At 38.1% G+C, this 24,555-nt stretch overlaps 1 protein-coding gene across 3 annotated transcripts in view; it reads left to right on the top strand.

Moving 5' to 3' along the window:
- Positions 1–24,555, top strand: part of cdi (serine/threonine kinase) — a 355,509-nt gene that overhangs the window by 267,895 nt on the left and 63,059 nt on the right. For all 3 annotated transcript variants that reach the window (XR_014128697.1, XM_081742093.1, XM_081742092.1), the window contains exon 4: positions 7,957–8,106. Coding sequence is in view for 2 of the 3 variants with exons in the window: in XM_081742093.1 (XP_081598219.1) it covers positions 7,957–8,106 (150 nt within the window). In the remaining variant the exon portion in view is untranslated. The remainder of the gene's footprint in view (positions 1–7,956; positions 8,107–24,555) is intronic.

The raw sequence follows: 24,555 nt of genomic DNA, 5'->3' as shown, positions 1-24,555 counted from the left end.
ATCTTCAAATAGATAAAAATATAATCAAAATGTGGAACAAGATCTCGCTAGATATTAATATTTTGCATGAGGTTGTGTTATCACGAGTCACCTAGTAGCTTTCCGTTTGCAGCCGTTTATAAACGCGAAAATAAATGCCGATTTTCTAAATGGCTGGAAATCGAAAGCAGATAAGTAAGTCGTGATAACGGTATCTCATGTAAAATAATATTGTCTATGGAGCTCTTGTTCCACTTTTTGAATATCTTTTATCTATTTGAAGATATCACATAATTACTGTAAAGTTATCTGTATTTTAATTTCGCCTCTATAAGAGTGGGCCAAAAATCATGAAGGGATTATAACTGTAACTTCTTTATTTATCATTGATTTCCATTGATATTTTATAGATTTAAAGCCCAAGGTGGGAGATCGTTTACAATAAAAATACAATTATTATGTGAACAATATAATGTCAGATACGTGTCCGCCATTATGGGCCTGACAGATACGAACCCAGGATATCACATAATTCATGACAAGGAGCTACACTTCTGAACCGAGTGCCCGTAGTTTCGCACGAATATTGTTCCTACGCTATCTGAAGGACAAAGTGTATGTGAACAAACAACAAACAATACAGCAACTTAAGGTCAATATTCGTGTAGAAATACCAGCACTCGGACCACAAGTGTTGACCTCTGTTATGAATCAGGTGCTACACAGGATCTGTATGCGTGAGGCCCATAATGGCTAACACCTACCTGCGATTATATTCCACACATAAGTGTAAACAATCTCTCATCCTTGGTCTGTGAAATATCAATGGAAACTATAAATAAAAAGCTATTCACAGTTATAACCCCTATATTTAAATTCAGTATCTTTCTGTCCATATTTATTTATTTATTTATTTATTTATTTGTTACAAGGGTGGTGTGCATTAGGGATGGACGAAACGGGTTTGTAGAAATACCGAAAAACCTGTTTTTGTGCCCACCATTACAGTATATATCGTACGCGATGTATATCAAATATTATTTGGAGGCCGTGGTTCTCAAGTTATGATCACCAAAGTTCGGGTTTCAATTTAGTCCAAATTTTACCTAATAATAATAGTAATACTAACAATAATATAATGCCTTTTACCTAGGTAGTATAAAAGTATATGGAATAAACCTATTATTGAGGTTTAAGAAATTAAATGATGAATCTGTTGACTTCGGATCGATAAACTCTGATTTTGGACCCCCCCACACACAAAAAAAAAAAAATCAAAATTTTGCACAGGGAAAGATAGAAAATTTTACTTTGAACTGACAAAATTCAGAACTTAAATATTTGACTGATAAAGTTCTGGAGTTTAGAATTAGATCTCGACGAATATCGTGTCTGAATTTGAATTTCGACCGATGGTATCTGCGATACGAATTCCAGTTTAAACAAGTAGTGTTTGATATTTTGAATTTAAATGGTGGCTTTACTTTCGACAGAGAATCTGACTGGAGTTTAAATTTGATTGATAAACTCGTTGTCTCAGTAGAATGGTACCAGAATGCATCATATATACACAGACAGTTTCTCAAACGGCATATTGGCCACAGCATAAATGTTGGTTATTCTTAAACTACCACCGGAATTTAACTGTATCAGAATGGTCCTGTGTAAATTTCCGTGGCTTATCATTGCCGATACCAATGGGTGATTTCTTTTTGAATAATCTTCAAGGAGCTATAGTGGCTCAGTAGTAGAGCGCGCGTGATGTCCCTGGTTGGGTCTCACCTCCTGTTAAATGTGCTTTGTAATGAACAAACACCGTGTGAATTTTCTCGGGGTTCTTCCGTTTCGTCTACCACTCGTAATTCCATTTCCTCTACCTGATCACTGTCTCTCTAAGCCTCAAAACATAATTGTGAGACATTAACCTAAAGCTTGGTTGGTATGCTGCAAGAATCTTGCAGCTGTCATTAAAAAAAAAATCTTGCAACCCTACAGTCTCTATCCATGCAAACAGTCTTGAAAGGAACGTGCAACATTTTTTTCATCTTGCAAGGAGTCAAACCATGTTGAACTTTGAGTCGTCTTGCTTGCTACCTGCTATCGCCCTCCCACTGAAATAAAGAAAAAAGTTTCGCCGCGTCCGAAACGACGGACGGGGAGGGGAGGGGCGCCAAAATACACTTTTTAATGAGGAGGTTCACTATTTGTCCACTAAAGTGCAGTTCTGCATGGGTGGATATACCTTTCTTGCTTTCAGAAAGTTGTAATGTGTAAACAGTAAATAGAAAGATGGGGTTACAAGATTTTTAATGACAGCTACAAGATGCTCGCAGTATGGCAATCTAGCGTAAAGGTTTTTCTATTGAAGCATAGACATCTTCAATTGTGAGCTCCCTCGTATCATACATGCTCGGGAGAGCGGTGTTCGATTCCCAGTGGGAGCTGAGGAGGGTCGGATGCCACACTAAGTTATAGTTTCGGAGCCGACAAGGTATGGCAAACTTCAAATCGACCCTAATATAACTTTCGAGAACTGCAACTTAGTTTTGATTTGGGATAAATTGTTTATTTGTGTGTTTGGTAATATAATCCTTGTTTATGACAGTTTTACTTTACCTTATTCTTCCTCTCCCCTCTTGGTTGCTTTTACAGCTTGAATTGGTATTGTATTGACAAATACAACATGCATATCGTACACACATCCGGGGCATATCCAAACTTTTACTCACACATCGCATTGTTCCCAAGTCACGCACGTTGGTTGCTGGTTTGTTAATAAAAATAGTGTACACGTCAGGCCTCGGATATTGCTTGAATAAAACAGATTAATACACCTGTTATGTACGCACCATTGATGAACAGAGTGAGCTCTGAAATCAAGGAGTTTCAATGAACGCTTGTGTTGGGCTGTATTATGTACGGAGACAGAAACACTTTTTATTTTTTTCGTGCTAAAAGAACTCCTTGATACCTGTCAGGAAGGGCCTTTTTAATTGTATGACCTACGTTTTGTTCTAATGCTTTAAATGTAAAACCGTTATTTAATTTCTATTCATTCTGCACGTGGTGCGGAAAATTTTACCTAGCGTGTCTCTCGGGTCACTGTTCGCGTGTGGTTTTTGAAGAACAGTTTTATTTTCACCCGAGATCTTATTACATGCATGGTGTCACTTCTGTACATGTGTAATGAGCAGTATCAGAGCTGTTTTCTTTTACGTATATGATTGTATTTAATGTGAAAACTTTTATATTCAGATGCTCTTTTATTGCCTCTGTTAAGACTTTGATGGTTCTTGTTATGGTTTCCGGTGTGTCGCGCAGTCCCATAGGATCCTAGGGATATTCAGTTTTTTTTTTTTTTTTTTTTTTGACAAAATGTTGTTAAAAAAATTCAGTCACAAATAAAGAAGATATATTTTAACACGAAAAAAGAAAAACTAGACCAATTTTTCTGTATGGAAAAGTAAACCAACAAACTTGTAAGTACAGAAAACTGCTGTTGATTAAGGATACTTATAGGTGTATGCCCGTACTTAAATTTAGACACAAAAAGTTCAAAACCATTTCCATGTTGATTTGTATCCTTTTTCGGTCATTTTGCGGGTTATTTGTGGTTGCCGCGCCATCCATTCCGCGGATAATCAGAAGTTTACTGTAAGGCAGTAGTTCTCAAACTTTCCGATAACGCGGACCCCTGTTCATTCGGGAAGTGTCTGCGGACCCGCTTGCAATGCTATCTGAAATTTAACATGGTATTAGAAAATACACTGATTAGAATTACCACTGACAAGAAAAAGTTCAAGAAAAATAATGCAATAAGTAATTATTTCTCAATGTACATTATTGTTCCCTAGTGAACGAAATTTTAATTGAAAATACAGTAACTTTCAAGACTGAAAATCATTTTCTTTTTAAAAGGAAATCCATTTGATAAACAGTGTTCTCAAATGTGGGATCACTAATATGAGAAATGAAATTCTTTTCTTTCTTTCTTTCTTTCTTTTTTTCATTGCATTAAAATCCGGAATAAGTTTTGTCACCATCAATCTTAGGTCCGATTCCAGATTAAGATGATTTCGCTCTAAAGTTTTGATATTGCAAAGAGCAAAAAAGGTCTGCTCACGTAAGTAAGTGCTAGGAAAAGGCATCAAATGTTGCAATGCCTTTTTAGACAACTCTTCATACTCACAGGGCAGAAATTTAGTAAAGTAGGAAAACATTTAAGTTTATAAACGTAGGTATAATTTCTAATTCCTTTCTTTTTAGTAACTGATTTTTTTTTTTTTTTTTTTTTTTTTTTTTTTTTTTTTTTTGCATAACAGCTGAGAGTTCCATTTTATTACAACACATTTCAATTTTAAGAGTCTTCATCCCGGCTAAATTAAAATACCGCTAATTTTACAGTAATTATGTGATATCTTCAAATAGATAAAAGATAATTGAAGTATGGAACAAGAGCGCCCTAGACAATATTATTTTGCGTGAGGTACCGTTATCACAAGTCACCTAGTGGCTTTCCGTTTTCAGCTGTGTAGAAACGCGAAAATAAATGCCGATTTTCAAAATGGCTCGAAATCGAAAGCAGATAAGTGAGTCGTGATAACGATTTCTCATGTAAAATAATATTGTCTAGGGCGCTCTTGTTCCACATTTCGATTATCTTTATTTATTTGAAGATATCACATAATTACTGTAAAATTAGCGGTATTTTAATTTCGCCGGGTTGAAGACTCTTAAGGCGTCGCGGGGCCCTGGCCAGGTCCCGCGGACTCCACTTGAAGAACTAATGCTGTAAGGAAAGGGTAACACGAGGAAAGACCTCGCCGATTGAAGAGCCAATAAGAATGCCACTGGAATCACCATCTCCAAAAGATAGCAGCAGCATCTGGCGGAGAAAAGATGAAGTTGTGGTTCGTGTTAGGTTACAAGCAGCGCTCATTTCGCCCTGGCTCGGTTGAAGGTCAGCAGAAGGTGTGTGCTCGCCAAGGAATGAGCAGAAAAACTGAAGATGTAGGCGAATTTGGCACTATTTCCCAACAGAAGAGGCTTTGGTGCCAACCGTTCGATTTTATTTTTCTTTATTTCTTTCTTTTTTAATTTCCTATACGTTTAGTGTTACGACAAATCTTCCATCCCAGATCGTTTTCTTGGGAGATGACAGATAACTCCACCGTGATGAAACGGAAAAGCACCTTCATAAGACCTTATCCGCATACTGAAATTCGATTTGCAGATAAAAACTCTTCTCTCTGAAATAAGAATGCCTTTGTACCATGCCATTTTTCTGTATTATTAGACCAAATTGTCTGATTCAGTCATGAATAATCTGTAGATTTTCATAGAAAGCTGAATTTCAAGTGAGCAGGGAAGTATTTGGTCTAGGAATTAATTCGTGCGGTTGGTACGCACACATTGAAGCTGTAGTACAAACACAAAATACATAAATACCTTAAGAAAAATATTGTCCATCGCTAGCCACCACTTTCGCCCATCTGTCAGGCAATGTACGGATTCCGTGGCGAAAGAAGTCCTCATCCTTGGAAGCGATCCAGTCAGAGACCCATGTTTCGATATCTTCTGAAGAAGTAAACCGCTGTCTAATCAAATCGTTGTTCATGCAATCGAACAAGTAGTAGTCCGAAGGAGCAACGTCTGGTGAATACGGCGGGTGGGGTAAAACTTCCCATCCGACATTTTCTAAATAGGTTTTGACCGGTTTTGCGACATGTGGGCGAGCGTTATCATGTTGAACAATAAGTTTATCATGTCTGTTCTCCCATTCTGGTCGTGTTCTGGCCAGAGCTTGCTTCAAACGCATTAATTGTCGTCGATAACGTTCTCCATTCATAGTTTCACCCGGTTGCAGCAGCTCATAGTACACCACACCTTTCATATCCCACCATATGCACAGCATAACCTTTGCACAGTGAATATCTCGTTTTGGTTGTGATGGACCTGGTTCACCTGGTTTCACCCAGGCCTTTTTTCGTTTAGGGTTCTCGTAATGGATCCACTTCTCATCACCCGTAATAATTCGATGCAGAAACCCCTTTCTGCTCTGTCGTTGAAGTAGCAATTCGCAAATGGTTTTTCGTCTTTCAACGTCTCTGTCTTTCAATTCATGTGGAACCCAATGTGACATCTTTGCTGCAAGTTGTTCCTGCGTTTGACACGAATCCTGCTCGAGCAATGCTGTCAATTCTTCGTCTTGAAATTTTTTTGGCTGTCCAGCTCGCTCTTGGTCTGCCAAGCCGAAATCACCACTTCTAAACCGTGCAAACCACTTCTGACACGTTCGCTCAGCTAGAGCATGGTCACCATACACTTCCACCAAAATACGATGACTTTCAGTCGCACTTTTCTGCATGTTAAAGTAATGCAGCAGGACACCCCGCAAAAACACTTTATCAGGCACAAATTGCGCCATGTTCACTTAACTACAAACTGGTGTTGTTGACGCTTTAATCCACTGCCCTATACTACGAACGATACGCGATGACAGGGATTTGCAACACATGTGTGGATACACGGAACTGTGGGACGCTCAGTTCGTTGCGCCATCTCTTGTCCACCCGCACGAATTAATTCCTAGACCAAATATGTTCAATGATTCACCCAGTGGCGGCTTTAGCGGGTAGGCTGGGTAGCACGGGCGTATCTAAAAATTTTGAAAAATAAACGTTAAAAGATAAAATAAAGAGTAAATGTATTTTCCTGTATTTACATTGATGGTCGATAATTATTTAACAAATAGCATCAACCACTACTGTAAAAGTAATTTCCTACTGTTATTAATGAATCAAAAGTATATATGTATCCATAAGTGAGGAAGCGGGCCTACCGAAAATTAAAATCCTAAAGCCGCCCCTGGATTCACTTAGTTCCCACCCTATTTTCTTTTCCATTATCATTTCGTCTGTAGATCGTGAATAAAAACCTCGTTGTGCCGCGTCAGTAAGTGCCGATTCAGCAATGAACCCAAGTGTTCAGTGAATATACAGCTGCAAATCACGCAGTTCTCACGTCAGTGCAAAAGGAAACTTTGTAATAAATGACATTTAAAACTGATTTAACCATGTTAATCTTTTTCATTCAAGTCAGTCGTCTATTTAGACATAGGCATGGGCGTCTCTGGCGGGGGGGACGGGGGGGACGCGTCCCCCCCAATATTTTGAAGTGACATGATCTAAAATTCCGCTGAGATACTAGCAGTTAGATCATTTCCTTTGATGTCCCCCCCAAATTTTACATGCCAGAGACGCCAATGGACATAGGCGCCGACTTGAAGAAAATATTCGGGGGGGGGGGGCAAACAATGAATAAATATATAGTCATATTCAGCCGTTTTCTATCAACTGCTTGATAAAGACCCCCTTTCCCCCTGATCTCGGTCCGCTGCGAAATTCATGAGCTAAGTCAAATTTGTCTACAGGCATTGAAACAAATTCAAGTTCAAATTCTGGAAACTTCGCTGCACCACATTGATCTTCACTTGTCATATCAGTGTTGCCATAGTGCTGGTTGAAGCTTCAGTGCTCTATTAAACACCGTTTCGAAAACGGCGCTTTCTAGCGAATAAGAAGGCTGTTCCTGATATTGAATTAAAGGCAAGACGAAATTTACTACAGATATTCTTGCTCCTCTTTGTTAATTCTTCCTCAACTGAATTATATTGGGGGGGTGAAGACCCCGCCTTTAAATATTGGGGGGCCAAAAGTGCCCTGCCCTCCCAAGCTCGGCGCCTATGTATTTAGATATACTAATACCTTGAGTATGAATAATTTTGTGTACGTGTTGGTATTTCCTGATTAGAGATAGGCAGTTGTGATGAGCCGACAGTACCAGAAGAGATCAGAGATTTATTTGAAATGAAATTAATTAATTTTTACGAATTTGTTAATTCCAATTTATAGATAGATACTAATGTTTTTATATGTTTTTAGCATCCTAAAGTGTTCTTTTTTCTTTTGTTTCCAGTACATCAATGGCGGCAGCTTGGAGCAGCTAATCCAAAACGGAGCAGTTGAGTTACCGTACTTGCAGCGAATGAAATTGGCTCTTGACATAGCGCGAGGCATGGAGTACCTGCATTCGAGGGGCGTCTTCCATAGGGATCTCACTTCCAAAGTACGCAAGTTCGTTTCTTCTATCTTTAACTATTGAATCGGTGATTGCAGTCACACTTTTCTGGATTTTGATTCATGACATTTTCCAGTTCTCTAGGGCAAGGTTTCTCAACCTGGGGGTCGCGAGAGGGTTGAGGATCTCGAAGATAAACGGAAGATATAAATACAATTAGAACTTAATACTGGAAAATATTTGGAAATGCTGTTTTGAATTTTCTTCTGATAGGCATTTTTTTATTTTTATACATTCAAGACCAACAAAAAATAGCTCTACAAAACATTTACAAGAGATAGAGATTTTCAGTAGGTTTTCTTTTTTTTATCATATGACCCAAAATTAAGGGAGTTATGAAGTTTTAAAATTTTCAAATGGCCTCCATTTTGAAACAATATGACGGATCAGATTCGATATTTGTAATATGAATGAATTGATCAAATTTGGTTTCAATCCATTCGCTTTTAGGGAAATTATTGTATCCACTATATACAAGAAATGGGTTCTACTATTATAGAAATAGATGGATATCGTGAGATGTCCGCAATAGGTATATCAAAAATCCCACACAAGCTTATTACAAATCAGAAATTATAAGGGGGTGATAAAACGGAGGCCGTGATAGGAATTAGGTTGATAACCACTGCTTTATGGTAGACGCAATTTTTGTATAGAAAGATCAGGTGTCGAAGGTACTGCAGCGGGTAAACACACATTAAACTACACCTTGTCGCGGCCACGAACGGTCTCAAGGGGAACACTAGACCTTCGTGGTGGACTGGTAGGATTCTCAGTGTTAGAAAGTTGTAAAACACCGATTCTATCATTTGCATTTAAAGAACAACGAATAGTTTGTTCACGCTCCCAAGTAAGCTCTGGTAGAAGTCAAAATATAGGTTTATATACACGAGCGCTTAACTAATTTATGGGCGTACTGACAGGGTGTGAAGACACCGATATAGAGAACGATAGCCAAGAACAACAAGTATTTATATACCGCCAGAGGATAATTATATCACAACAAGATTAATTCACATCGGGGCCACCATTTATGTGGACCAGGGTTCGAATCTCAATGTAGCCACCATTTTTTGGTTACAGATCCTTACCGCTTGCCACCATTTTATGTCAGCGGTGACATATCCTTCCGATTCAGTTATCAAATTATGTGCGTGACGCGGGGTATCGCATGTCACAGGCCGACAACAATTATGTCGCGCGTGCACATTCCACCAATCTGTCACCAAAGTATGTCTTGGTGGAGGAGGTTGTTATTAGCACAATAATAATGAATAATAGCAAGAGGTAGCCTTGAAAAAGGCTGTTTATATAGGGACTTTAAATTAGTCCGTGTCAAAGAGAAGCTATGCAGCTCAGATGATAGATGGTTAAATGACATACAATTTCAATAACAACCAAGTGAGGGCGCAAAGGCGCAGATGTCCATCTCAAGCAAATAGGCTATCGAATGACCACTCGTCAAGGGAGACAGCTTTAGGGTCCCGTAACAAGACAAATAACAAAAGCAAGGCGGTTTTCGTCGGAATGAGGACGAGTGTGGTCAGTACGCAAGAAAACAATGATTACGAGTATTAAGATATTAGCGAGAAGGCGTCGGCGAGTTGGAATACCACTGCTATCAGCCAGTTCAGAATACTTAGCAAATTAGCATATCAGAACATATTACATCATTATAATAAAACACGAGATCACTGCTCGAATTAAAAGAGATCTAGGAAATCAAAAGTAATTAGCCATTCACACGAACGATATTTAAGCAAAAAAAGGTTTCAAAGTAATTTTGAAACTACTTGGGAGGTGATCCCCTTTACAGTAAGCGACTTGATGAAAAGATAATGCAAATGACAGTTACATGAAAATATTAAATAAACAGTGATAACCCACCTGAGGTCCGTGGTCCTACCTCCAGGCACTCCAAGTCGAGATGGGAAGACTCCGGGGTTATCTTCGACGTTGCTGTAGCCGTTTCGTACGCACCAGGTAGCACAATCACTTAACAGCACTAAAAACACTATTACGATAAAACTTACTTGTACTTCGAGCGGCTGAAATACAAGAGCAGGATAGACGGACGACGATCAGGACTTCATGTAAGACGATGTCGTCACTGAGCTTCGTACGGGATTAGAAGTCTTCGGAAATTTGGGACTTCGCACAGGCTGGTCTTCTCCTGGATGGATGATGGAATAGAGGTGAGACGAATGGTGAATGCAGTTCCCAGATTCGAACTACGTCCAACAGGATTTCATTCCAAAGGTCATCTGCTATCTCCAGTAGACTACAACATTGGGCACGTCGATACGAGGCGTTAATATAGATATTGAGAAAGATTATGAAACGTTCACCAAAAGGAAGTATTGAGATTGTTTTGGAATGACGTAAACAACGCAAGTTCGAGTTAGGAAGAATTTTATTAGCTGGCTCGAATAAGTCCGTGGACTTGATACATTACAGGGTGACTTTCCTACATGAGGTCTTCGATAGATACGTAACTCAGCGTTAGCACAGACTAACGAGTATTGTTTTAGGAAGCGTTTAGGTACACAAAGGTTGAGTTAATGAGAGATCTTGAAAAGATCTGTGTAGAGCCAGTGCTCAGATTAGGTAAACAGAATCTGAGTAGAAGTAACTAAGTTTGTAGGTTGATTGTATACTCACAGTGAGAACAGAGGTACTGTCCAGTTGAGCACTTAGGATTGAATTAACGATAACACACACTGCTCGTCTCCAATGATGAATATTTATGAATTGACCGTAGTGAAAGGAATACCGTCCTTACGCCGTATGATGGAAATTAACAGTCACTGCCGACACAATAGCACAAGTCGGAGAATGATGTAACAAAGTTTCTCCCGACCGAAGAACGGGCTAGAACAAGAGTGTCAACGTTCCGGCGTAGTTCCAAGTTAGACTGCGGACGATAAGTCCAAGTCTTGGAGTTTGATGGAACTTTACCCGAAGGAAGCAACAAGCGGGAGCTTGTGCCTCTTCTAAGGTTATCGGAATTCCCCCGAAGGGGGCAACGGGCGGAGGCCCGCGCCTCTTCGAAAAGCTATCGAATAATCCCCCAATTAACTGCCTAATGACCCACAAAAGAGAGATGTACTCACTTTTTGTTTAGCCCTTATCATGTTCACACGGTACTAGAATAGGGACGTGTGAATACAGGGGTAAGTCAGGGTTTTACCTGATTGGATTTCTAATTATTTATGAAACGAATTTAAGTTTCTGCGACTGCGTAAGCAGGCGGAGGGCGTATCCTAAAAGCTTCCTTTACATGAGAAAATTTCTTGATACCAAAAACCCTGATAACCTGAGAAGGTTAACTTTTGACCTCATGTGTACAAAGAGTCACTTTTAGTTACAGATAGTACAATTTACTAAGACAACTTTAATTACACCATGACTCTCCAAACACATTATATTTCTAATAAAATTTCGAGAGTTCAAAAGTTCAAACTTTGCAAGTGTGCTTAAAAATAATAACTTAGGTCTGTGACAATTTATATTACTAAAACGTCCAAAAACAGAGTGAATAATCAAATTTATAATCGAACACTTGTGGTTGTATTGCGGGAAGATGAGACTCTGTGTCAGAGTTATTGAATATATTACTGGCTAGCAAAATAACCTTTTTAACCTTTAAGTTAACTAAATGAAAATCGGATTAATGCTGTCGTATCTATTTATTTAAGAGTTGTGATAACCAAAAGTAGGAATCTATTACTTTCCTGTAGGCGGAAATATTATCTTCTCCAGACGAGAAAGGTTATAGTTTAACTGATTCTTGAGCAGGCAGTCAGCTGGCTGGGAGGGATGAAGCAGACAGAATATTTCATCCAAGAAAAAAAAAATAAAGACAGCTGGAAAGAGCCGAATGAGCGCGAAGTGAATGACTAACATTTCCCTGTTCTCTCGTTTTTCCTTGTTTTAAGATTTAAGAAAAAATAAACTTGTCTACGCAATTAGAAAAATAATTGTCGATAATTGTTTGAGTAATTGTGGAGTGTGGCAAAAATTTTGGCGCCAATTGAGATGGCGCGTGTGGCACACTACAACCTTCAGCGCAAGAGAGGTCTGCAGCTCAGGATTTAAAGTTTCCTTCAATATATCAGAGCTACATAAAATGGACCCAGGTGCTTTTCTGCAATAATCGATTCAGTTTTAGCAAGACCATAAAGTACGAGGATTGTTCAAATTTAAATGAAGTTCACTGGTACACTTTGTCTGTATAGTGTACCCTATATAGGCCTATATATAAGTTCCGACCTGCATTATTTCTGAATCAATTCCTTTTCGTGAAAAGTATTAAGACCTGTCATTTTTCTTCGTTTTTTAAAAAGTTTGCTGTTTTAAGTTAAAAAGTTCTTTTTTTTTAAGTCTAAAAATGTAGTCAACCTTCCAGAATCACTTTCTGAAACGGCCTGCGTACACACAATATTTCTAAGTAAGTGAATTATCTTGACTTACGTTTAAAAGGTTTTTCTTATCGTCTTTCCAGAAAATTTTCTCTGAAATTAGGTGAGAACTTTATGAGAAGTTGTGTCCTATAAGATTTGGAGATGGACGGAAGTTCATTGTATACTTCTTAGGAATACTGTTCCATCAGTTTATTTTAGTTCAAATAATATTTGTAAATATTACTGAGGTTTTTTTTTAAAAGAATAAAATTCATTATAAAAGTCTAGAATATTGTACCAACTTACAACTTGCATGATATTTTGGGAAATAGACTGAAATATTTTTTTTTTAAACTTATATCACATGATTCATATTATCTTTCACAACCTTTAAGTGGGGTACTCCTCCTCCCCAGAATAAGGATGGGATGAATGTTAGATTTACTACATTTGTATGTCTCCGTCTACCTTGACAACAAAATTGGCTGTCATAACCTTTCACAAATATTGTCAGGCATACTATTCTTAGATCCATGACTACACATATCTACACTGCCCTAAAGGCATACTATTCATGGATCCATGACCGCACATACGCTGCCAACATTTGCTGTCCTACCTCATTATCTGCCCTCCTTTCGTCATTGTGTTTCCCTCTTTGTTTTTCTCCGATTGAAAAAGTGCACAGCTCCTCCGTCATACTTCGATCAGTTAGAAATGACTTGTTACTTACTTTGTAACCACCCTGTGAAAAGTAAACACTATATTTAAAAGTGATATATAGGAGGAAACAGCGCTTTTGCACTCGTCTGTTTGTTAGAGAGTGAATGTTTAATTACCTAAATGAGTGAGTGTTACTTGTTTATTCAATAGGGAATGTCCTTGAGTATTCCAAAGAAGACGACCATCCGCTTCTTCTGCCTTGCTTAACATCGTGTGAACGTCTGAATGAAGTGAACCGTCGAAAAGTTCTCAGGCATCGTTGCCCTGATCTTGACCTGCTGCTCAGTTACATAAAGCACTCATTACATCTACTACTTTCCCGTCATTATAGGTTGACAGAAATTGGTGTTTCCCTTGTTCTTGTGTCCCCACTCTGTGGTTACAGCTGCTTTTCTGACTCGCTAATAGCTTTAACAGTTGATTTGAAAGAAGGACAAACTAGGAGTAATGACACTGGAAATAAACGATTTCGTAAAGTGCTTCTGTAAACATAGATGAGGTTTTGTCGCGTGAGAATCCTTCCAAGATTTATCGTGTAGAGAGATTACTGTACCTCCGAGTTCTGTCTCCAGTCAGAGTTTCCTCAGGATTCCTGTTTCAACACAGAAGCTTGAAAGCCAGCTACGGTGTCAGTAAAGTGGTTTCAAAAAGAAAGAAAAGGCAAAAGTGTTAGCCTGTGACGTATATAAAAATTGATTAGTTACAAGGGATGGCTTCGTAAAGACTGTACAGATAGCTGTAATTAGAATGGCAAGATTATTCCTCTGTGATTTGTCTTAGTCCTTCAGCCACACAGATTAACCTGTGTTAGTCCAGTATACTTTTTAGCCACCGTGACGTTGTATAATGACACAATGTCCATAACTGGTCACATTACTCAATAATTGAATAGTGCACTATTCCAAATTACACTCGATGCATTCATCTATTGGAAAATAATGTGCTCCCATGGATAGACTTCTTTTTTTCTTTCTTAGGGGCATGGTAGCTCAGTGGTAGAGCGCTTACCTCTTGTACATAGAATCCCTGGTTCGATCCCCGGCCAGTGTGGTGGACAAAATCGTGTCCGTAGGTTTTCTCAGAGTACTCCCGTTTCTTCTCACATTTGATTCCACCAGTTGTTCCATTATCATTCACTTGCATTAATCATCTGTTTCCTTTAGCCTAAAGGACATAACTGAAAGATTTTTTTTTTTGTTCTTCCGTGTGATGGTCAAGAGAGAGAGAGAGTCCACACCCTTTCCTTGTTTAAATACCTTCGATATTCGCTGCTGCTACCAGCCAATATGCCTGATAGGGACTTCAAAGATATTTCACAAGAGTGGTTAATGTGGTGGCGCTGCCTATCACACTCTCTAAAGCTAGGTTGCCATGCTGTAGGGATCTTATAGCCGTCATGAAAAAAAAAAAAATCTTGCAACCCTACAATGTTTCTCCATGTAAATATAGTCAGTCTTAAAAGGGACATGCAACAATGTTTTCATCTTGGTAAAAGTCAAACCATGTGCAACTTTCTGGGTCTTGCTTGCTACCTGTTATCGTCCTCCCACTGACACAAAGAAAAAAGTTTCGCCGCTTCCGAAACGACGGTTTCTTTTGGACGGAGAGGGAATCACCCCAAAATACACATTTTTAATGAGGAGGTTCATTATTTGTCCACTTACGTGCAGTGCTGCATAGGTGGAGATATATTTTTTGCTTTCAGAAAGTTGTATTGTGTAAACAGTAAATAGAAAGATGGGGTTGCAAGACTCTTTAATGATAGCTACAAGATTCTTGCAGCAGGGCAACCTAGCTTAAACTTTACTGGTCTTACTTAACAGTTCTATCTTTTGTGTGCATTACATCAAAACAAGTGAACATTTTCCATCTTACATGGAACTATATAAAAGGATAATACAGACCATCAATTAGAGATGCTCGTTTTGCAGTCACTGGTCACTCGGGCTTGCGTGCGCTCAGCTCACGCTCAAAGGGGACCTCGCCGCGCTTGACGAATTCGCGACAAATTGCATACGGTTTTGTTGTTGACCATGAAATAGGGACACGTACCTATAGATTGGTACCTCACATCTGTAGAAGGAGCTTCGTTGCTAAAGGACACAATTGTTTTCTTATTTATTTATTTATTTATTTATTTATGTATTTATTTTATTTTATTTATATATTTCGATTTTCGAATTTCAGTTAGACTCGTCCTAGCTTGATCTCCCGATCATTTAATGAGTTCCAGCTAGATTGAACTCAAGAGCCAGAATTGTTAGTTTGAACATTTCTGCTGCCAATTTGTAGCTGTTACAAGAGATCCTCAGTGGTAGACATGAATTATATTATATTCTCGCTCCTTTGAGGCTTATGGTGGCCACTTTCAGGAACTAGGGACAGAAGTATTCACAATTCAAATATGTAAACCATTAGACCAACGGTGAGGATTGTAAAGCACATTAAAAACTCAAGAATATTTCATTAATCATTACCAAATACTTCCCAAAATAAAATCCGAGATGAATTTATCTTCATGCATCTTCCTTATTGGCCTGGTTGCGAACCGTCCGGTATTTTACCAGACAGTTCGGTTTTTGACCGCCTTGTCCGGTGTCCGGTACGACCTCAAAACCGGACATTAAATGTCCGGCAACTTTTTCACTTACTAGCCCTATTCTCTGTTCCATTTAGATTATTTTGGAGTGACGAAATGAATCGTTTGTCGATGAAGATAGTTAAAGCAGAGCTTATAATTTTTGATATCTCGTGTTGGATTCCCTTTAAGAGTCATTTAAAATTTTACTTTAACTAGAATTTATTCTCATTAATCATCCTTCCCTTTTAGCCTAAAGGACTTAAACGTTGAGAAAAGTATATGGGAAAAAATGTTGAAGACTATGCATAGAAAAGTCAGGTGCCAGTGTTTTGTAAGTTATTAACAAAATAATAAAAAGACAGGAAACAAAATATTTTAAGAACTGAAACTGAACAATGTTTTAGCTTTCATGCTTGATTTGCTACTAGTGATCGAGAGGAAACCCCCAAACACATTCAATTGTATGAACAGTCAATTTTGGCAGTCCCAGATGTTCTGGGAAGCGGACTAGGTAGTGCTGTAGTTAATACATCGGCACGGTATGCCGAAGATCCCAGGTTCGAGTCCAGTCATTCACTCTTTGTGTGTTCTTAAGTAAATAACAGATTTTAATATCACGATTTAGAGACTAAATCAGAAAGTTAGTAAAGAGTGTAGTTGGCGAGTTGAATTAGCCGGCGAGTGTTGATTCCGATTTAAACAGTTATAATCAATCCACTAATGATGAATTTCAGGATGGAATAATAAACTTTTAAACTCTCTAGAATACTTTGATCTTCGTATTAAACAACATGAAGATAAACAAAACAGATTAAACTTTAGGCAAACATTTCCGTTTCAAGAAGACATCTTTGGAAAACCAAAACCTAAGAGATTAGGTAGAAAGAGAGCTTTAAAACTGTTTCCATGTAAAGAAGAGATATTTGAAGAACCAAGAGTGAAACCTGAATCAGTACCAATTGATGTAAAGCTCCAAGAAACGGGAATGAAAACAAGATTAGAGACCTGGAGATTCAAAACAGATTACAAAGAACATGATCCCCTGGAACAATATATCACTTCAACATCAAAGGCTTTAATAAATAGACTAAACATTAGCTTACAAAAACATGGTTCGTTAAAGGTTAATCTCTTGATAAACTGTCAATATAAGAAAGGTAAAGAAATTAAAAACATTTACTTCAACAGTGTCCTGTTTCGATCTCTTGCCACACTAGTTTGTAGTGGACAGCACCGTATCGATTTTTCTCGGGGTATTTCTGTTTTTCCCTCACTAATTACTTAATAATTCATTTTTAAATCCCTCTGTCTGTCTCCCTTCATCTAAATGGCATAAAATGCGATTACATAAATTAAACTTTTGGTGTTTCATCCGTGATTTACTTATTTAAACAAACGTTTGGAAGATGATTGACTGTCGATGGCCACGGCGCTTACCTCTGCTGTGTGGGGTCCCTGGTTCGATCCCCGATCAAGTGAGTTTGTGGTGGACAACATTGTGTTCGCGCGTTTTCTCGGAGTACTCCCATTTCCTCCCACTTTCTCATTCCACCAATTTTCCATTATCATGTACTTGCTTTAATCAGTGTCTCTCTCAGCGTAACGGGCATACTCGTCGAACATTAAACCCAAAAATTTCATTTGATTTCATTTTTCATAACCAGGGCCCGGATCTTGTTGACCTAAAATTTTCTAAAAAGTGACCTATAAAATGACACTAAAATTCCTGTAAAATGACCCTAAAAATCACAAAAATTGACCTTAAAACTTGCGTTTTTTTAAACTTTTATTTCATTAAATATTGACATGTTTTAATATCCATTGGATTTTTAATTAACATTTCTACTCATATTGAAAAAAAAAAAAAGTTTCAGTTAGTTGCACTCCATTGATCATTTATTTCTATTGATCGGTCCATTGTACGGCATTGTAGGTCCTAAGTATTCAAAGCGTCAATTCACTCCCGAGTTGAAACTAAGAAGCACTCTTAAACAATAAAAGTTCCCAAGTGTACACTACATGAGAATAATAGATAAAAACCTGTTTAAAATCTGTGTACGCCTTCTAATCCATTTTTAGTTATTCACGTGATCACATCCTTTGTGCTCAACAACCGAAAACTATCTGTTAGGCCACCTACCAACCCCACCTTTCGTTAACCAGCTACAGCTTAGTTTTCATTAGCTTGTTAAGAATGCAGTTTTTCCACCCCAATAGTCAGGAAGCAAGAAAAGATATTATTCAACTTCGTCTTTTCCACACCCGTAAACCGTGTTCATTTAAAGATTTCCTTATGAAGAAGAAAGAGAATAAAAAGACCATAAGTGACCTAAAAATCACCTTAAAATATTAGAAAAATGACCTGAAATTTCGAAACGGCAAAAAGTGACCAAAAGTTGACCCTAAAAAACTATATATTTAGAACCTAGAGTTGATGGATACGTTTTTATTTGAACTTGCCTTGTCCTGTGCGTAACAGAAAAAAGTTGACTTGTCAACAAGATCCGGGCCCTGTTCATAACTGACTGTCTTTATAATCAGCACCAGTAGGGTGAAACATTCATAATAATGATTGCCCGTTCTTCTCAAACGCCTGTTAAAATAAATAAAACGCGGGTGGGGAACACAAAAAATTTAATTCATTTAATTACAGATATCTCCGTGAAAATTATGCAGAATGTATAAACAAACAACGTGTTTATACTTTTTGTAAACTCATAAATTAAACAAGTTCAAGCAATCCAATTAACTCCAATTAATTCTGCCAATTTTAGTTGGTGGCTTTGTAATTTAATGCTTTGTGACTTGAGCAATTTGAAATCTTCTATATCGTTAATTGGTTATTTATCATTTTTCTTCCATAGCATATCTTTGTGGAGGTCGTTTCCACATGAAGAATTGAATCATAGAATATTGTATGTAGATCCAATTATGTGCTCTGTGATGTTTCTAATGATGTCATCTATATAAGAAAATGAGGTGGAGACCGTTTGGCTGGTCGTAGAGAGGTTTAATAGAAACCCATTCAGAGTCTTCTATGGCTGTTCTCAATCGCTGAATTATACGATTCTAACGCTGTGACCTGACTGTAATGAGAGGATAACGCCAATTTTCACTTCTTCAGCGTTCAAATGGCTCTTTTTCTGCGCTGAGGTAACATTCACATTGCTTGCGTGATCCCAACGGAAATCCTTAGTGGAAAAAAGAACCCACAAATTGTCCAGAGATTTTGCGTCATTGGATTGCGAATGAAGGGAACCAGAACAAAACGTATTGTGGAATCAGAGGAAAAGCAACCAGTCTCCACGATTTTATTTCTTTTCCCGAGAAACAAGTGCTATATGCTTATGTAATGCATTTGCATGGCTGTAATTAGTTGAAGATTGGTTAAGTGCCATTGAATTCGGTAACGACTTCTCTTGTCACGGTATGAAGATCCGGCATTTTGCAATTCCCCTTGCTTGCCAACAGGGTGAGTGTTGCCAGATTAACTGAGATTCTTTACAACAAACATTTTTCTAAATTAAATTCACGTGGATGCCTCATATATTTGTGTATATAAAGTAGAATAATTTTAATGACCCAAACATCCGTACATCCTATGAAACGGGACTTTTTACTTCTGAACGGGATCTTATTTATAAAAAGAAAATTAGTGTAGGGTACGGTGTAAGAAATTGTGTCGTGGAAATGTGTTCTTTATAACTAGTTCTTGGAATTTCGATGCTACACTCAAGATTATGATACTAATGCCATATGTAAATGCAGTGGCGTACACGAAATTTCATCAAGAGGGGTGGAAGTCAAGCTCATATTCGTAATTTCAGGATTTTTGTGTACATATCTTTGTATGGTATTTTTTTTTCGTAATATCTTGTTCCATAAGGGTCAAAACCAGGACCTCCCTTTGAGTAGCCACTGAAATGTAGAGAGGAACTCTTTTTTGAATAAGGACACGGGTGGCCCAGTAGTAGAGTACTTAGCTATAATGTGATCTGTCATTGGTTAGATCCCAAGCCACGTGAGTTTGTGATGGACATTATCAAATAACTGGAAAACAATCTTATAAGGATACCCACCTCATTGTGTATTACTTCTTAAGCACATGTTATAATTGTAAAACACGTGCTATTTATAAAACAGGCGATACAAAAAAGAGAAAAACAGGAAGAAACGAAGCCGATGCGGTGTAATCCGAAGATGGACGAAACCAGGAGCGTCATTTCAGACTTCGCTTGAGGGGGAGCAAAAGCACCACAGACATAATACTTCCCGCTTTTGTACTAGTATATTAGTAGACAATCGACTAAAGTATATATATTCCTCAAACTCTTGGGGGGGTATTGCCCCCTCCTTCCCTCCCTAAGTGACGCCCCTGGACGAAACATCCAGAAATTACCTATGAAAGAAGACCAGAAGAGGACCAAATTATTAGTTGACCAATGATCACTTAACCTAAAACACCCGCTCCTGATGTCACATTGGACAAAGGAGTTTTTCTACCTACATAATCTCCGGTAGCTGCATTGGGCAAAAGAAATCCCTAATCCCAACCCACCTCCGGGGGCCACTTTGAGCGAAGGAGGATCCTTATAAACTGTCTCCCATAGTTGTGGAGATTCCTTTATAAAACCTTGGAGGCACCATTGCGCTAAACGTTACCCGTACATAACTAATTCCAACTTTCATTAACTGAAGCCACTTTAACCAATTAACGATATAGAAGATTTCAAATCTGTTCAGTCGGTTTTGTTCGAGAACCGATTTCTGTGTTCAGATGTTTTTCGCAGTGGGCGACCAATTACAGGAACAGTGGATCATATTGTGGCAAAAGCTGAGTAAGACCGGCATCTAAGGAGACACAGGGCTGGATGTGTGCAACACGTGCATTTGCACGGGGCGACAAAATATGTCATAACTATATTATATAAAATAAATGTTTCTTGTTGGAAACAGACTTCATGATGATGGTAGTTAAGTTTACTAAGTTGACCTTCTATTTGAATACTACAGTCATAAATCATGTTTAGGTCGCATTAGATTAAGATCACATGGACAGTGCTAAAGCAAATGGTCAAACAAATTACAACATTAATTGCTTGATTGTTATCAAATACAAGAGCTTAATTCTCGAACAGTAGCGAACACCTGTTCTATTTAGTTAGTTATCATAGTTTTGATATGAAAACTAGTCTTGTCTTCGTCACAAATAAGTTCCTTATCATTTAAGGTGGAAACAAGTTTTTTTTTTTTTTTAACAGATGTAGATGGAAAAATCAAGAAATAAAGATAAAACAGTTAATTGCATTGGCATTGCAAACTGATATATTGAATTCTATAAAAACTATTACCATCTTTCCTCTGCAGGTGTGTTTGCTTTATCTTCCACTAATATAATAGACATTATTTAAAGGAAAAACTGAGGCCTTTCTCTTCCCATCGTTGTTCATGATGAGGTAGCATACATAAAATCGTAGCTTTTAAGATTTGGTCTTCCTGGAGAAAGGGGTTTACAAATGATGCCATTGCACGGGGCGGCAAATTGCCTAGGACTCGTCCTGAGCAGTCATGACCTAAACATCCATCACAAAACAGTATTAAATCCTTTGGAGAAACCTGGGTGTAAAAAGAAGCTGGGCGTTTGGGTGTTACATGGTCACACACTAAAACATTTAGTCGGTCGAATTTCTATCTGAGTCTTCACTGAAACGTAACGAACTCCAACCAAATAAATATATATATAATAAATATATATATAAACTATTGCCTGCATCAGCTTGCAAGACAGAAAAGCAATTCATTATAAACATTTTGCATGCAAATATGCATTTAGTTTGTTCTGCTTGCTACACTCGAAACTTTTGATCTCTTTTGTCTTCTTGACATATAAAAACAAGTATGTATAATGTAATTTACATAAAATTCCAGTGCCAGCCTTGTAATAGAGTTTTTTTACTTGATAGATAATTATCTGATCCATGTAATTGAAACTGTTCGATTTGAGAACTCTTCCCTTCTGTTTAAGGCTGAAGTGGAGGATATACATTAGCCTACTTTTAAATCGTATATTCACCTCACTAATAGTGAGATTGACAGAGAAAGCTTTTAATGCATCCTGCATAGTTGTGGTATCCAAAAGCAATTGACTCAATAACAGGCATGTGCAAATGATCAATGAACTGAAACATTGGAAGGTCAGTTAACTTCGTACAGGAAATGCATTCCTTCTGGCTGAATGGTTACTTATACAGCTTTCGGTGTTATTTATCCGTTCGATTCCCCAGAAGCTCGTCTGGTTATATCCCACGTTGAACTGTACGAAGGGTGATCAGAAAGTAAGGTTACAAAATTTGTACTGAAACGTGTATATACAGGGTGGTCCAAAAGTAAGTATACACTGCATTGATCAAGTATAACATTCTACTCCCTGTTCTCCGGTGCTTGCGGTCCCTGGTTCGATCCCAGCTCGCTCCGCGTGAACTTTGTGGTGGACAAACACCGTGCCCGTGGGTTTTCTCGGGGTTCTTCCGTTTCCTTCCACTTTCTTCATTCCACCATTTTCACTCATCTCTCATTATCACCGTCTCCTTTAGCCTAACCGGCGTAATCGTGGGACGCAAAACTTAAAGATTTCATTTTATTTCTATTCCCTGTTCAGCGTGTGCTCTAAACTCCGATAAACAAAATATTTGTATCCTTCCGCTCGTCACAAATACGATTGGCTAGTGATGTATCAATCCCACTCCCCAGGGGGAGAAACAAATTATATACCTGCATTGTGACAATACTTCCTCGTGTTGTCCAGATACTTACGACAGCAGCAGAAAAGAAAGAAAAAGATTTGAAAGATAAGTTTAAATTTATCTGGTAAGCAATTGTTACTTAGTGAGGATAGGTTTTCCCGTGTTGGTGTTTCACCACAACACTCGCGGAACTGAGGTTCATGTTAGACATCTTTCAAACTTAAAAGCAGAATACGCTTCCACAGTTGAATTGGCGCCATAATTACTGCGCATGCTTAGTGTTTATTTATATTGTTTCATTAACCATTCTCGATTGCAGTATTATAAGATAATCTGTATTATATTTTTGTCATTTATAATAATGTAGTAGTTTTATATGGAGCTTCATAGTAAAAGTAATAATCAAATCATATGAACTATTTTGCGGAGGCGTTTGTAGGCCAACAGCAAATCAGCGTGATTTAGTTTCATGTGGCTTTATTTATCGTAGTTTAGAGCTTAGGCCGAACAGGGTTTAGCTTGTAGCTTTGTTTGCTTCGGCTACTACGAGCTTAAGATATAAGTAAAAATACATTAAGAACAAATAATAAAGAAACTAAGTCAACCTGATAAGAAATGATATAAAAAAGCAATGAGCTGATCAGTACGGGACTGTATACCTACATTTGGGTCACCATGTATGATGTCATACAACCAATACAGCCAACAGATAGTGCATACATTAGGTTATTTTTGGACATCGTCTCCGTGTCGGTTGAGACACTTATCGCATCGTGGGATGAGGTTGAAGATGTGTTGATGCCGTGTGGGTTGGCCACTGCACTCCTCGTCGGTGACCATTTCTCTATCAACCCTAAATTTTCGACACCATTCTGCGTCATGCTGACGAGACATTACAGTTTATCCGTAAACCTCTACCAGTTACCGATGAATTTCAGCAGCGGTTACCTGTTTCGCTCACAGAAATCGAATGACTGAGCGTACTTCTTCATAAATAATTATTTCGATTCTGTTTTCTTGCATGAAATGAGGAACTTTTATCAGAAGACCACGGAACATGCTTTGTCAAAACTACAATTTACCAATCCTGTTCGGAAGAATAGTACAAGTATTATGATTAATTTACGTAAAACATTGTGTTCTACAGGCATTACTTCGCTTGCAGAGCCTACTCCAGTAATTTCCAACTTACCAATGTCTGACGTAGGAGTTTTACAATCAGAGCGAGGGGAAAAAGAATAGATTGAGCAAAGAAGAGGAGGCAAGGAGATAGATGAAATAGAATAAAACATAGTTGAAAGTGATCTGTTAATTCTGAATTCACGAATAGTATATCTCCAGAACCATCTCTACGCATTGTTTGCCTCTCATCACTGCCTTGTGTCAGCACTAACGGGCCTGTAACCAGAACACTAATACAACGGAGACGGAGATCGTTTTTGGAGAGAGCTAATTGAATTCACCTTTATGTATACATCCACATGAAAAAAAAAAAGTTTCAGAAAGTTGAGCTGCACTGGCCGTCTCTAGCTACGGGCCTGAACACCAGATTTGCTGTCTTTTCCTTGCTGTATGTGAGAAGTTTGCTAAGAATTCGAGCAGCAGACTGCGACATCACAGAGCATTCAGTTTGGAATGGGTATCAATCTCTTTAGTTCTATGTTAGAGGGTCACAGTGACTCAGTGCTCACCTTTGGTGCGAGGGTCTCCTGGTTCAATCTCCGGGTGCATAAGTTTGTGATGGGGACCATCATATCCGTGGATTTTGTAGAGATTTTTTTCTCATTTTTTCCTCAACCATTCACTTTCATCTATTCACCCGGTTCCTTTAGCCTAAAGAGCGTAACTGCGGGACGTAAACCAAGAAATCTCTTTCGAAAATTAAATGAAATCTTTTAGTTTAACGTCCTATAATTAGGCTCTTGATGCTAATTAAGGTAAGTGAACGATGATAAAAAGAATTAGTGGAATGAGAAAATGGGAGGAA

Source organism: Thermobia domestica, chromosome 16 (genome assembly GCF_964235325.1).
Source record: "Thermobia domestica chromosome 16, izTheDome1.hap1.1, whole genome shotgun sequence".
NCBI lineage: Eukaryota > Metazoa > Arthropoda > Insecta > Zygentoma > Lepismatidae > Thermobia > Thermobia domestica.
The sequence above is the reverse complement of the archived record's forward strand: the minus strand, read 5'-3'. Positions and strand labels throughout refer to the sequence as shown.